General features: G+C 34.8%; 1 protein-coding gene across 1 annotated transcript in view; it reads left to right on the top strand.

Moving 5' to 3' along the window:
• ITGA4 (integrin subunit alpha 4) overlaps nt 1-16,109 on the top strand; it is a 79,106-nt gene that overhangs the window by 16,175 nt on the left and 46,822 nt on the right. Inside the window, exons 3-10 of the mRNA XM_045841441.1 lie at nt 154-260; nt 357-486; nt 2,876-2,943; nt 4,289-4,418; nt 5,760-5,845; nt 6,519-6,581; nt 6,673-6,810; nt 10,000-10,111. Coding sequence (XP_045697397.1) covers nt 154-260; nt 357-486; nt 2,876-2,943; nt 4,289-4,418; nt 5,760-5,845; nt 6,519-6,581; nt 6,673-6,810; nt 10,000-10,111 — 834 coding nt within the window. The remainder of the gene's footprint in view (nt 1-153; nt 261-356; nt 487-2,875; nt 2,944-4,288; nt 4,419-5,759; nt 5,846-6,518; nt 6,582-6,672; nt 6,811-9,999; nt 10,112-16,109) is intronic.

The following is a 16,109-nucleotide window of genomic DNA, read 5'->3' as shown; positions in this document are numbered from 1 at the left end:
TATAAGGTGACAGAGAAGCGGGAAATGACATTTTACACATGGTTGAAGGAAAAAAACACTGGGGATAAGTGTGATGTGTTCATTTCCTCTGTTTGCCTGGAATAACCCAGCTCTCAAGGTAACTGATGATAACATTGTTTTCAAATGCTGCAGGTAGCCCTGGTGGAGAACCTTGTGGAAAGACTTGTTTGGGAGAAAGAGACAATCAGTGGTTGGGAGTCACGCTTTCCAGACAGCCAGGAGAAAATGGATCCATCGTGGTAGGTTATTGGGATTGGTCCACTGATCACATCATGAAACCAGATACTCTGGATGTGACTTTCACATCACTTGGTCTACTTTTATGTTTTATTCAGACTTGTGGGCATAGATGGAAAAATATATTTTATATAAAGAATGAAAATAAGCTCCCCACGGGTGTTTGTTATGGAATGCCTTCTGATTTACGGGCAGAACTGAGCAAAAGGATTGCTCCATGTTATCAAGGTAAGATGATATTTATATTAACTGGATCAAGAAAAACAAGTGAATGACTTAATTCTTTAAAAAATTATTCTCAATTTTAGATACATGGGGAGGGTATCTTTGAAATAGCCATGTTCTTTTCAACTACTCAAATCATTCTTTTTTACTCAGTTGCAATATTAGTTTTCATAAATATACTTTGTGCTTTTAGGAAATTTTATAGTTTAATTTGAATAATTTTAGAATCTAGTTAATAATTACCCACTTTTGCATTAAATACATTTTCAATTCAGTATAAGTGAGTCAAATGCTGAGCAAATATAGGACACTTAAAATCATGAAATTAGATTGAGAAGTCTGGTCAAAAAAAGGAAATTGCTTAGCTTTCTTGCTTTATTTACCTTTAGCTGCAGAGAATATTTGAAAGATTCAAGAACAATGGAATCAAATATTTTCCACTTACTATGTCTCTTTTTTTCAAATTCATATGCTTTTCTTAAAGCAGCAAAAGGTTGGTATCTTAAGTTTGAAAGGTTTTCCTATAAAAATTCTAGACCATGTGTAGGTAGCATTAATGCATGTAGAGCTAGGACATAAACAAAACAACTGAATTGGAAGGAGTTCAGGGTGAATGTCAACAGAACTCTAAAAATCATATTTGCAGCAAAACAAATTCTTAAAGCATATTTTTGGAAAACTCAGCATTAAATATATATACATTCCAGTTTCCAACTTTTCTAACCAAAATGATTACCCCAGTCTCTAAAGAAAATACATTATAGGACAAAAGTTTGATAACGTAAGTAAATTCAGTTACTGAATCCATTAATATTGGGGTATTTCTGCTCTGGCATTTGATGTCATGAAGAAGCTTATATGTATTCCTGATTTATCTTTGGATGTCAAGAAGATGCAAGGTGAATTTTAAATTCTTAATTGGGTAAAACTCAGTCTAGGTTTCTGCATATTTATTATCTTCTTCTTACTGGTTTATGCTTTGAAACATTTTCACAATAGAATTTTGATTTTGCTCAGATATGCCTAGCCACATTCTCTCAAATTTCATGATGGCATAAACATCAGGCACCTAAAATTATGGGGAAATTTATAAAAATAGAAAAAGATAGGACCAGGGAAGATATGAAAAGGAGGGAAAAATCATGACACAGTATAGTCCTTAGAAATGACTTAGCAATGTATTTAAATTTTCTCGTTGGCAAAACCAAAGAGCAAAGATGGTGTCCTGATTCTTATTTTCATAGAGGTTTACTTAGTCAGATTTTCAGGAGGAGCAAAGCTTTGTCTCCATAGCAAATTTCAAAAGCATCCATCCATTCGTGGGGGCTTTGTAATGAGAGACCCTCTATCTCCACACAGATATTGACTTAGTCTGTTACTTTCGGCTGTGCAAAATCTGGGAAGCCTATTTCTTTTTCTGTTGAATTTTTAAATGGGGGGAAACTATAAAAGAATGTTGGAATGAAATGTGTTAAACTTTAGATAATAAGTGGTTCCTGATTGGTGGTTGCATGTACTGAAAACAGTGAAATTAGACAGTAGACTTAATAGAATTTTAGATGTTGAAGACATTTTGGCAATTGAGCCAAATGCCCTCATTTTACAGAGGAGAAAACTCTGGCGCAGTGACATCATGCAATTTTCTCAGAATCTTTCAGCCCTCTGGTAGCAGAAGGGGCCCACACTTAAGTGTCTATTTGCAAATTAATATGGGCAGTAGTCACTATCTGTGAATGCTTTTTCTTCTCTTTTTCTATCATTGGTCAAGAACTGGTTGGTGGCGGAGCGAGGAGCCTCCATTACAACATTTTTTTCATTGGTGTCCTGGCCTAGTCACCTCCACCCCAGCATTCAGCCCTAGTGGCAAGAAAAGAGAGAGAGAGCTGGGGGGCAGTTAGATGGCTGTCTGGAGCCACATGCGCCAGAAGCCCCTGCTGGGAGCCAGAGCTGTGGTGTCTGCGGAGCATCCTCATCAGGCAGGCCTCACTGAAGAGCTTCTCAGGGATGCAGGGGGAGGTGCTGGCCCTGCTGATCCACCAGATTTGCCTCGGTGACCAGCAGCACCCTGGCAAGGATCGGAAGCCTATTTTGAATGGAAACTTGGACTCCTGTCTTAGACACTCATTTAAAAATTTTTTGAGTGTGTGCTACATATTCTTCCCACAAAAAAGAGGCAGGGATAAGTATCTTTATGCTCTTTCAAAGGGATAGTTTGAAGGTTACTTGGAAGACATTTGTGGTTTTAAATTTAATCAAAGTTATTATTTAAAAAATGAGGTAGTGTAAAATATAGACCTTAAATGGTCTATATTTGTTAGGATTTATAAGATAAAAATAGACAAAATCTGCATGATTTTCAATCCTGAAGTGTTCTTTTTCTACTTCATTTTAGATTTTGTGAAAAAGTTTGGAGAAAATTTTGCATCATGTCAAGCTGGAATATCTAGTTTTTACACAGAGGTAATAGTTCAAAAAGAGCTGCTATGAATGTTTACATATAGAATTTTAATTTTTCTGAAGACTTAGAAGACTGATGTTATTCTTTAGAGTAAAAGCTTTGCAACATGTGAATAATGTTTCTTAAATTAGGAAGTTCAGTATTGCAGCTTTATTTTTACCAGTCAGTATTTCACATATATTTTAAGAAAATATTAATATTAGATGGCTCTGCCCCACAAGATCAACTAAAAGTCTATACTACAGAATATTATTTCATGAAGGATTTAAAATAAATTAAAAGTAGCTGTAGTTATTTATTTTGTTAACTTATGCATTGAAAATATCTAAGTATGTTATTTTTACTTGTTGAGCGAGCAAGGAGACATATAAATTCACACTTTTCATTAAAACTGTGAGAATTTGGAAATTCAAGAACTTAACCTCTTAAATCAGATATATTCCCAAACACTAGTATTCCTTCTCCCTCTCTAGTAAGTAACACTGTGTCTCCCAGTGGAAGATCACAGTTGTACTTAACCTCCAAGTTCCCAGTCTCCCTTAAACATCAATTATGAATTTGTGAATGTTTTCTTCTGAATCTATGTAGAAAGTCCATATCAAGCCTTGGGTTAACAGTTTCTGTAACTATTACCTACTATGTAAAAAAAAACAGTAATGATTTCTTTAGTGTATTATTTAAATTGACCTTTTTTAAGTTCAGGATTTAAATTGACCTTTTTTTGAGTTCAGGATTGTTGAGGCAATTGAGAAATATATTAAATAGGTTTGAACGCTGAAAGTTTTCATATATTATTAGACAACTGTCTGCTCATTCCAGCCTTCCCTGTTTCCTTTTTCTAAATTCATATTTGTAATCAAATACACCCCAAATTTCATCGGTCTTTTTCTGAGCTAACATTGTTAAGGAAACTAGTTAACAACTTTTTGCAAATTGAAATAAATTAAGTCTACTTTTTACTCTTTGGCAAAACATGATTATCTCTGTAATGTGCACTAATGAATTACACAGATATGATTTACTTTAGTAGAAACCACATTGCCTTTCTCCTGAAAGCCTACTCTAGTGTTCAGTGGTTCTACCTTTGATTTCTGAGTCTACTGATGAGTGTGAAGTGAGAGATTCAGAGTTTCTTCTGTGATTCTACTTTTAGGTGAAAATTCATTAGCTAGCTTCTCTGGCTTTTTATTTCCCTGATGTGTGTTTAAATTCATAAAATACTCAGACTTCAGAAATTTATTACAAAAAATACATTCTTGTCACTGTTACTTAAAATGTATATCTGGAAGATGTTTGGGGTGGTGAGATTAAACTTTTAAGTGATGATAACTTGTTTATTTCTTACAGGATCTAATTGTGATGGGAGCTCCAGGATCATCTTACTGGACTGGCTCTATTTTTGTGTACAATATAACTACAAATACATATAAGGCTTATTTAGATGCAAACAATCAAGTAAAATTTGGAAGTTACTTAGGTACTGTAACAGTTTGACAAACTCAAATTTGACAAACTCAAACTATAATTTGACTCTTTCTTACAGGTACTAGTAATTATAAGTAAGTGAAATTGTATTTTCAAAAGATTAAAATGGCCAGTGGCCATTAAAAACAGTTTGTCTGTTTAAGAATACAATACTGAAGCTTTAGTTAACTGCATATTTTACGTATATAACTACAACCATCAATATCTAACTCTTAAACTAGAGCTGCTCGTTTACTGCAAAGCGTGTGCTCTCTGCAATAAAACACTCACAAGCTTGTATCTTTATGTAGTCCACTGATTATTACAAAGATAGCATTATTGAGTACTTGTCATATCCAAGGAACTTATGCAAGCACTCTACATGAATTATCTCATTTAATTATGTAACGGTGAGTATCATTCCTTAAAGAACTGACAAAGTCAGATGGTCCACAGCAGTCTACACAATGGGTAACATTGTGAGGCTTACAGGTCTAAAAACAGCTCATTGACCTTTGCCTCCTACGTTCTTAGAATATTTCCCAGAGCTTAACTATTTTTATCTTCTTATTCTTATTCTTGTTTAATAAGTGGGATACTCTATAGTCTGTGTTTCAGCAGAAACACAAGATTTTTCTTGCATTAATTCCCCTGTTATAGGAAAAGGAATGCTTTTCCTATAATTTTTTAGGAAGTACAAATTTGCTGAAACCATATGTACTTCAAATGTGAGCAGCCTATTCCCAGAAAAAAATTATAAGAAAAGTCAGTATTATTTTTCCATTGAAACAGAAGGAATTCATTTTCAAATGAAGGGAATTTATTTACCATCAACATTTACTTATGGTTGAAGGATATCTTCACATGTTACAAAATGTGACTCAATGTTAGGCCTTTCATCACAGAATAAAATAAAAATATTTTCCCAGTTCTATCATCATAATATGTTATCACAATAGGAAGATTTTATGGCAAAAAGTTATGATTTAGGAAACTTTTTACTTAAAGTTTAAAGTATCATATTTTATACACTCAAATATTTCCATTGTAATCCTAGAAGCTTGAATGTCCTGATACTGCTGAGACTAACAAACCCAATGTAAAGGTGCTATCTTCGATTTCCAGGACTTGAAAATAAAAAGCCATATGACTAGTTTCATAACACACATTAATAATTGCTTAAAGCATATAATGAATGACCACTTTTGTGTATTGCTATGCTGAATATTCTTAGAACTGTTCAGTGTAGTCGTTTTGTATTCAGTCCCATTTAACTCTGAGTGGCTGTATGATAATTCATGTATTTTACACATTGCAGTCTATTTCACTCACACTTGTTTCCCTTGTGTTGAAGGGTACTCGGTAGGAGCCGGTCATTTTCGGAGTAGGCACACTACCGAAGTAGTTGGAGGAGCTCCTCAACATGAACAGATTGGAAAAGTAAGAACTACAGTTTTATATTTATTTCTTTACAAGGGTTCAAATACATTGCATGACAGAAGGAGATATTCAAGGAGGAACTGCAAGAATCCAAAGAATGAAAGCTAGCTATGATGAGAAGTGTGCTACATTTAGTGGAGTTGCTAAAAGTTGTATGGCTTTTAGATAAACTTTATCAGAAAAGCTTTAAGGAAATTTACATAAGTCAAATGAAGCTTTTCTTTCTTATGAGTCAATTGTTTTGGAGAGAACTATCTTAAGATGTTGGGGGAGCATATTTATTGGTTAACAAGTTTACAGCTAAAGGGAAATCAAGGCAGGTGCATGTATGGTAAGAGGAGAAAGAATAAGATGTTATTTCTGGTTTGAGTTTTTGTTCCATTGTTGTGTAAATGTTACTCAGTTTTTCTGAGTCTTACTTTGAAAGTGAGGCTCACTGTGCTTTCTGTGCTCCCTCTTGGGCATCCACAAGGTAGGTCCCAGGAAGGTGGTTGTGCAGAGAAGGCATGCTAATCTGAATGTGGTTTCCTAAACTGGTGGTATCACTACGAAAAGCATTTTTAAAAAATACATTAAAGGAATTACGAGTCATGAAAATTAATGTTTTGACCAAATAAAGACTTTTTTAGTGGGATAGCAGTTGAACCTTTTCTAAATCTTTTTCTAATTGCAGGCATACATATTCAGCATTGATACAAAAGGACTAAGTATCTTATATGAAATGAAAGGTAAAAAGGTAATATGTCTCTACGTTTGTTATCACTGAGGGCCTTTGGAAATAACCCTACTATTGTTTCAACAACTGGATCTGGTTTGCTTTGGAGCAGCTTGGCTCTTATTTTGGCGCTTCTGTCTGTGCGGTGGACCTCAATGCAGATGGCTTCTCCGACCTTCTCGTGGGGGCTCCTATGCAGAGCATCATCAGAGAAGAAGGAAGAGTGTTTGTGTACATCAACTCCGGCTGGGTGAGTCTGGTGACCCCAGAACTGGGAGCCACCTATGGGATTATGTTTGGTACTTATTCCAGAGTTCTAAGACTATAGGTTTTTAGGCTTATTGAACTTATAAAGTAAAAATTCTGGTATTGTACTGATGCTCTAAAAATGAAGTGGAACATGGTGATAAATGGGAAGCTATCCAATTTTGATATTCCAGAAGTATGACATCAGTTGTTCTAGAGTTAGTTCACAGTTGTTACACGTTCCCTCCAACAAGTGAAGTTTCCTTCAGTTTTTATTATGACAGAAAGCTAATGTGAAAGAGTGATATTTATGTCCCACAAAATGTGGATTTCTTATTGCAGTGAATGTCCCTATATATAATTTAATAATTATAAAACATTACTACAAGCAGAAAATAAAATATGAAAATTTCAATTTCTTGATTTGACAATTGGAAACACGACATTTTTTAAAGAATTTATTTATGTAGTTAGAAAGAGAGGGAGGGAGGGAGAGAAACATCCATGTGTGAGAGAAACATCAGTCAGTTGCCCCTCACTTGAGCCCTAACCCAACCAGGGCCCTGGCTCACAACCCAGGCACTGTGCTCTGACTAGAGATTGAACCAGCCACCTTGCACTTTGTGGGACAATGCTCAACCAATTGAGCCATGCTGGTCAGGGCAAGACATGTTTTGATAAAATGTTAATTTGCTCAGTTAATATAGATTATACTCTTGATGAGAATATAAAATTGACATAATTTATTCCAAAGTGGGTATAATAGTTATAGAAGTACATAATTGCTGCTTATTGTTGAGTTTTTCATTATGGGGAATATTTTGGAGTAGAAACTGAATCCTTGACGGGTCAATTAAAAAGAGTTCTGCTGGCCTTGTCTTGCCAGTTTATCTTCTTGGCATTAAATCAAAGCAAAGAATTCATAAGGGCCTTAATGAGGTCTTTTTGGCCTGCCTTTGATTTAGAGCAAGAATTGGTTTGTGAGAACATTAGTTCATTTTTTAAGGCATTAAATTTTCAGTCAGAATTCAACAAAGTAAAATCTGTTTCACAAAGGTATTTGTAACCTTATTTAATCAATGGTCTTACAGTATTTAATAAATTTTTATATTAAGCACCAGACTAAACTTTTTAAGTTTTAGGAGAGGACATAGTCTTATGAAACTGAGAGATTCTGAAGGTTCCAGATGTAGAGCAGTTGGAATTCCAAAATACATTGGAATTTTCTAGATTGTGTCGCAGTCTAAACAGTAAAAGCATAGTGTCTACAAAGTGATCATATCACACTAACGTGATATCAGGTATTACTACTTTTTCTTGCAGAGATAATTTCATATTTCCCTACTCATAAGTGAGTAGGTATTATACTAGCTACATCCTCATTGTGCATACTTCTCTTCCCCTTCTCTTTCAATTACACTTTTTGAGAATAGTTTAAACAACAGCATATTTACCTAAACTAAGGCAATATAGGACCCTTTTCTCCCATTGAAATCTAAGCAATCCCAATATGAAAACAGATAAGAGTGGAGCTCCTTTGCTTGAAGGACCTGAGATGAGCCCTACGCACAGGTCTGCCCGTTTGTGCTTTCCTCACTCCTACCCTGAGGCACTACTTCCATAGTTCATTTCAGCTTTGGAAACCTGCTCTAGCATAGATTATTCCTTTGTTCCTTTTTAACTTCCTGTTTTATACCTCTCTAAAAAGGCACTAAGCACTGCTGCAAAGGCATTGTGGTATATACTTATTAGTTTGGCTTGCTAATATCTATTGGAATGTGGACGCTGTGGGGGAAAGGGATCAGCTGTCTCATTTACTGCTGTTTCCTCAGGGCCTGAAAGAGTCCTGGACAGGGTGCTCAGTAATTGTTTTTGAATGAGCTCAAGAAAGAATGGTACTTGAATGAATATGGCTTCCACCTACTTCTACTGAAGTAGATCTCAGGGGGCCCCCAGTGAATTCTCGGTCATCATCCTCGGTGACTGGAGAATGCTTAAAGAAGAGTGATTACTACTTTTGGAAACTCTCCCCTGAAACTTCAGTGCCATTGAGTTTCCTTAGTTCTGTACCTGCTCATTCTCATTGGAATCACTTCTGCCTTTTGCTCTTTAAATTAGGCATTTCTGTGGGATCAAAATAAGTAGAGGGGTTTTTCTATTGTTGTTGGAAAGTAAAAGGTGAAGGGCACTTGCTAAGGGGAAGAATGTATTTGTGTTTAAGGAGTGATGAGTAGCCTTATTTGAGAAGGGATAAAGGGTCAATGACGAGTAAGTAGCATGATTTTTTTTTCCCTACAAGGGAGTAACATGATCAAAGTGTAGAGGGTCTTGTAGCTGTTATTGCAACATTATTGACTGTCTTATTGTAACTCATCTTCTAACTTCAGAGATAGCAGTGGACCAATCTGTGTCCCATTACTGTTGGGAAAAGGTCCTGAAGGCCAGCTTCAGTAGCATCACTCCTCAACTCAGAAACCTTAAGTGGCTTCCTCGTGTCCTCTAAATTGAGAGTCAGTTCCCCACAGCATTCACTGTCCCACCCCACAAAGCTCCAATCTCACCTTTTTAGCCTCGTTTATTATACATACACTTCAGTGTAGCCACATCCTTTGGAATTCATGTTTTGCTCGTAATTTTCTCTGTATATCCAAATTATGCTCATCCTTCAGTACCACCTTGAATATCATTTATGAAATCTCTCCTAGCTCTCAAAATTATATGTGCTCTCCTTGTTTGTTCATATTGCAAAGCAGTCTGTACTTCTAAGTCATCCACATACTTGTGCTTAGCCCCTGCTGCAGCTCTGGGCTTCTTCAGGAAAGGAAGTGTGTTATATAAACACACTGCCTTGTCCCCTTTCACCAGTTCGTTCTTTGCACAGTGCAGTGCCTTCAGTAGGAACTCAATATTTGCTAAATTGAGTTATCAAAATGATTTATTGGATTTTCAAAGCTAGAGATCATGAGTTTGGCAATTTGTTATATCCTCTGAGCTCTAATCATACTATTATGTGTTGCATATACTTGATAAATATTTATTGAATTGAACTGAGATGTGTGTACTAAAGCTCAGTCTGTAGTTTGTCCAATTTGTTTAAAGCATTAGAAAAATCCATATCCAATTACAACAGTAAATCATGTGTAAAGTTGTCAGGGAGTGTTATAATGACACCTTTCTCCCCTTTTCTGTCTAGGGAGCAGCAATGAATGAAATGGAGACAGAGCTCATTGGAAGTGACAAATATGCTGCACGATTTGGGGAGTCTATAGTTAATCTTGGTGACATTGATAATGATGGCTTTGAAGGTAATTAAAAGTATCCAACTTGGTACTTGATTTCCACTCTTAAAATGGTACATGGAAGAGAATATGTTTGGAGTTTCATGTTGTTTGTCTTTCTGTATAAAATGGAGCCAGAATGCTATGTTGAGTTGTGTTGTTTTTTTTTTTTCAGTCTTACACCTGACTTCTCCTCAGTTGTTGGCTATGGCTTCTTACTGTTGTTAATAAAGGATGATATTCAACATACCTTATGTTGTTGATTCTAAGCCACCATTGGTTATGAGTGGCATTTTTGTGCCCGTAGAAATACTATAAAGTTGTGACCCACCATTTTTTCTATTTTGAAAAGGATTTTGATTTCAGAAATGTTAAAATGGGAAAAATGTATATCATAGACTCATTGGACCATTTTAACTATCAGTACAGAAAAGACACTGACAGAACCCACTGGAGGCTGGCTGCAGAGCTGGAGCAAGGTTGTGGAGGCTCCTTGCTATGCCAGAAATTCCTTGTTCCTTTTAAGATGCATTCAAATTTAAGTTGCTGTCAACTTAAAATAAACTATATATATAGTTTATATATGTGTGTGTATATATACAAATATATAAGTGTATGTATATATGTATATATAAACTATATACATATATACACAAACTGTATACATATATATATATGTATACATACATATGAGATATATATGAGACTCATCATAATGGTAAAGTAAAAACTGATGGTAGATACACAAAAAGATAATGAGAAAGGAATATAAACATAACACTAAAGAATGTCAACAAGCCACAGGAGAAGAAAGCAAGAAAAGAGGAAAAGCAAGTTTTGTGGATGGTGCATTGTGGGAGGATTTGAGGGATCCCAGGATTGAATCCAGAGCAGTGGTGAGGATGCAACTGGCAGGCTGAGGGATAGTGGCTATTTAGAAACTGATATAGAATGACTTCAGTGATGGAATAGATGGTACCACCATAACTGCCTGTTGTCTGGGGATCAGCCCTGCTGTTGAAATGCTTGTCTCCACCAGCCTTCCCTCTTAAAATTTGCTGTTTTCAGTCTAGCACTGAGTGATAACCAAGGCTGTTAAAATTGGGCATAAAATGATGAATGGGTTTTAGAGAGTGTGTGATCCCTAGAGTTTAGCAAATAAGTATTTGATCCTTATTTTCAGAGCTAGAATTTTGTCTGTCTCTTGCCATGGTGATTGACAATTGGTATGTGGTAATATGAGGTCAACTCTTACATGTATACTGGAAATTCGTAGATTGAGTACTGTAAGTTCTCATTTCCTTAATTTCTTCTTATGCCTAAGTGCTTCATTCTGCTTTAAATGTCTAAAATGTTACTCTACAAGGAGAAAGTTGGTGGGTTGTTGAACATATGCTTTCAGTGAACCCTAGTAAGTGGAAGAGAGTGTGATTTGGTATACAAACATTACAATTTCTGGAATTTTCTTACTCTGTTAAAAATGAAAGGAGCTAAGTATATGTAGATATTTTATGGTTATGATTACATAAATAACATTTTACATAAAACTTTTTAATAAAATATTTTGATAGATGTTTTGAGTTAATTTTTGTGTATGGTGTAAGATAGTGGTCTAGTTTCATTCTTTTGCATGAAGCTGTCCAGTTTACCTATTGCCATTTATTACTGGTTCTCCCCATTGTATATTCTTAAATCAATTAACCATATATATGTGGGTTTATTTTTGGAATCGCTTCTGTTCCTGTGGTCTATGTGTTTGCTTTTATGCAAGTATCATACTGTTTGGATTACTATACTTTTTCATACTGTTTGAAATCAGGGAGCATGATGCCTCTGGCTTTGTTTTTCTTAAGATTGTGGCTTTGTCTTTCTTAAGATTGCTTTGGCTATTTAGGGTATTTTGTGCTTCAATACAAATTTCAGAATTTTAAAACAATTCTATGAAAAATCACCACTGGAATTTTGCTAGGGATTGCAATGAACCTGTAGATTGCTTTCAGTAGTATGGACATTTTAACAACATTAATTCTTCTAATTCATGACCATGAACTACCTTTCCATTTATTTTTGTCATTTTTTAAACCAATGTCTTAAAGTTTTCAATGTATAGGTCTTTCATCTCTTTGGTTAAATTTATTCCTATATATTTTACTTATTTTTTTAAATGCAATTGTAAATGGGATTGTTTTCTTAACCTCTACTTCTAATAATTTGTTAGTGTATAGAAAAAAACAACAGATTTTTGTGCACTGATTTTGTACCCTGCAACTTTACTGAATTTATTAGTTCTCACAGTGTTTTGGTGGAGTTTTTAGGGTTTTTTTAATGTATATATAAAATCATATAATTAGCAAATAGTGATAGTTTTACTTCTTGTCAATTTGGATGCCTTTAAAAAAATATGTTTTAATTATTTACTTTTTTTAGAGAGGGGGAAGGGAGGGAGAAAAAGAGGGAGAGAAACATCAGTAGTGAGAGATACATTGGTCAGTTTCCTCTCACACGCCCCCAACTGGGACCTGGCCTGCAACCCAGGCATGTGCCCCAACTGGGAATCTAACCTGGGACCTTTCAGTTTGTGGGCCTGAGCTCAGTCTACTGAGCCACACCAACCAGGCCAGATATGGTTTTTTTTCTCTTACTTGCCTTATTGCTCTGGCTAGGACTTTAGTACTCTGTGAAATAAAAGTGGCAAAAGTGGACATTCTTGAATTGTTCCTGATATTAGATGAAAAGGTTTCAGCTATTCACCACTGACTGTGATGTAGCTATGGGCTTGTCATATATGCTGGGGAATGTTCCCTGTAGACCCACAGTGTTGCACATTTTAATCACAAATCTATATTGAACTTTGTCAAATGCTTTTTTGTTTTTGCATCTATTGAGATGATCATATGATTTTTACCCTTGGTTTTGTTAGTTTAGTATATCCTGTTGATTGACTTGTGTATGTTAAACCATTCTTTCACCCCTGGCATAAATCCTACTTGGTCAGAATGTGTGATTCTCTCAAAGTACATTTGAATTTGATTTGCTAATATTGTATAGAAGATGTTTGTATCTATGTACATCAGGGATATTGGCCTGTAATCTGTGTGTGTGTGTGTGTGTGTGTGTGTGTGTGTGTGTGTGGTATTCTTGTCTGATTTTGGTACCAGGATACTTCTCAAGTTTTTTGAAAGAGTTGAGAAGGATAAATATTAAATATTAAATATTGTTTAATGTTTGGTTGAGTCTACCAGTGAAGGTATCTGGTTCTAGCCTTCAGTTTCTTGGGAGGTTTTCAATTACCAATACAGTCTCCTTACTAGTAATCAGTCTATTCAGATTTACTATTATTTCATGTTCAGTTTTGGATGATTGTATGTTTCTGGAATTTATCCATTTTGTTTAAGCTATCCAACATGTTGGCATGTAATTGTTTATAGTGATCTCTTATGATCCTTTTTATTTCTTTTGTTGACCCCATGGGTTGTTCAGTAGCAGGTTATTTACTTTATATATATATGATTTCTTTTCAGTTTTATTTTTTTAACTGATTTCTAGTTTCATACCATTGTAGTTGGAAAAGATGTTGGATATGATTTCAGTCTTAAATTTATTAAGACTTCCTTTGTGGCTTAACTTATCTCTTCTGGAGAATATTTCATCTGTACTTGACAAGAATCTGTATTCTGCTGTTCTTGGATGGAATGTTCTATATATATCTAGTAAGCCTATCTGGTCTAATGTGTTATTTAAAACCCATGTTTCTTATGGATTTTCTGTCTGGTAATCCTTGGTGTAAGTGGGGTATTATAGTTTCCTACAATTGTATGCTGTCAATTTCTCCCGTTAGGTCTGTTAATATTTGCTGTATGTATTTAGGTGCTCTTATGTTTGCTGCATAAATATTTACAAATATTATCTCTTCTTGTTGGATTTACCCTTTTATCATTATGTAATTCCATTCTCTGTGTTTTATTACAGCCTTTGTTTTAAAGTCTATTTTCTCTGACATAAATATAGCTACTTCAGCTTTCTTTTGGTTTCCATTTACATGGCCTATGTTTTTCCATTCCTTCCCTTTCAGTCTGTGTGTGTTCTTGCATCTGCAGGGAGTCTCCTTGTAGGCAGCATATAGATAGATCTTTATTTTTTTAAATACACTGAGCCACTCTTTTGATTGGAGAAGTTAGTCCATTTACATTTTAAGCATTTATTGATAATTACATACGCACTGCCTTTTTGTTATTTTGTAGTTTCTCTCTGTTCCTTTCCTCTTTTCTTGCTTTCTTCCCCTGTGGTTTGATGACTTTTAGTATTATGTTTATATTCTTTCCTCATCTTTTTGTGTATCTACCATCAGTTTTTGCTTTGCCATTATGATGAGTCTCATATATAACATCATCTATGTATATATGTACCTATGCACACATATATATAGATATAGTTTAGTTTGAGTTGATAGTAATCAACTTAAATTCGAATGCATTTTAAAACTACATTTTTACTCTTCTTCCCATGTCTTACATTTTTGTTATAACAGTTTACATTATTTTGTTTATTTCTTAACTCATTATTTTAGTTATTTTTATTACTTAAATGTTATTTAACTTTTACACTATCTTTATGTTATTAATCTGCTACCTTTACTATATATTTACTTGTACCTATGAAATTTATTCTTTCATATGTTTTCTTGTTACTAATTAGTTCTCTTTCTTTTTGGTTTAAGTCCCTTTAATATATTTTTTAAGGGGAATTTAGTTAGTGACAAACTCTTTTAGCTATTGCTTGTCTGGAAAACTCTTTTTCTCTTTCAATTTGGAACAATAACTTTGCTGGGTAGAGTATTCTTGGAAGATTTTTTTTCTTTTTAGCACTTAATCATGCCACTCCCTTCTGCCTTGCAAAATTTCTACTGAAAAATCTGATAGCCTTATGGGATTTTTCTTATACATAAGTTTTTTTTTCTCTTGCAGCTTTAGGTGTCCCTCATTTTCTTTAGTTTTTGACATTTTAATGACAACAGTTCCTTAAGAATGTCATTTTATTCGGTGTCATTTTGTTATAACATTGCTGAGGGAAAAAATTGATTTCCCCCTGGCTGTTTGTGTGGAGTTTACACATTTACGCTGCCTACTCTCATTTCCACCCACATCCCAAAGATGCTCATGTTAGGTTAATTGGCATGCCTGCATTGTCCCATACTGTGTGAGTGTGGGTATGTTTGTGAATTCTTGTGAACTGTGATCCAGGACTGGAATAAATGAGTTGGAAAAGAATTGTTTTATTCTTTTTCATTAATCTTTATTAAATGTATGTATAGCTCACATTTATTTCAATGTTCAATATTAGAATTATTTAGAGATCTTTATTAAGAAGTTTGGTGATTTTTCTGTAACCAGAAATATGCAGTAGGAACTTAACTCTTGCTTATATCAAGTAGCCTATGGGAAAATTGGTTTTGTTATACTTAGCTTTACTTAAAGTCACAGTTTCCAAGAATCTATCAACACCACTAAGTGAGGACTTACTGTATGGTATGTCTTCATGTGGATCTCTTTGGGTTCATCTTTTTGAAAGTCTGTGAGCTTCCTAGATCTGGGCATCTTTTTTCTTCCCCAAGTTAGGGAAGTTTTCAGTCGTAATTTCTTCAAACAGATTTTTTTTCCCTTTTCTCTCTCTTCTCATTCAGGGGCATTTACAATGCAAATGTTATTTTGCTTAATGTTATCCTATAGGTCCCTTAGGCTATCTTCAATTTTTTAAAAATTTTATTTTAATCATTGTTCAAGTACAGTTTTCTCCCTTTTACTCCCATTCCAGCTTACCAACCCATCCCTCCCCACTTCCCTCCCATTGCCACCCTCCCCCTAGTTTTTGTCCATGTGTCCTTTAAATTTGTTCCTGTAAACCCTTCCCATTCTCCCCTGAAATTCCCTCTTCTCTCCCCTCTGGTCACTGTCAGCCTGTCCTCTATTTCAGTGTCTTTGACTATATTTTGCTTATTTCTTTGTTTTGTTGTTTAGGTTCCTGTTAA

This window comes from Phyllostomus hastatus, unplaced genomic scaffold (genome assembly GCF_019186645.2).
Source record: "Phyllostomus hastatus isolate PE091 unplaced genomic scaffold, TTU_PhHast_1.1 phas_contig_1, whole genome shotgun sequence".
Taxonomy (NCBI): Eukaryota; Metazoa; Chordata; class Mammalia; order Chiroptera; family Phyllostomidae; genus Phyllostomus; species Phyllostomus hastatus.
The sequence above is the reverse complement of the archived record's forward strand: the minus strand, read 5'-3'. Positions and strand labels throughout refer to the sequence as shown.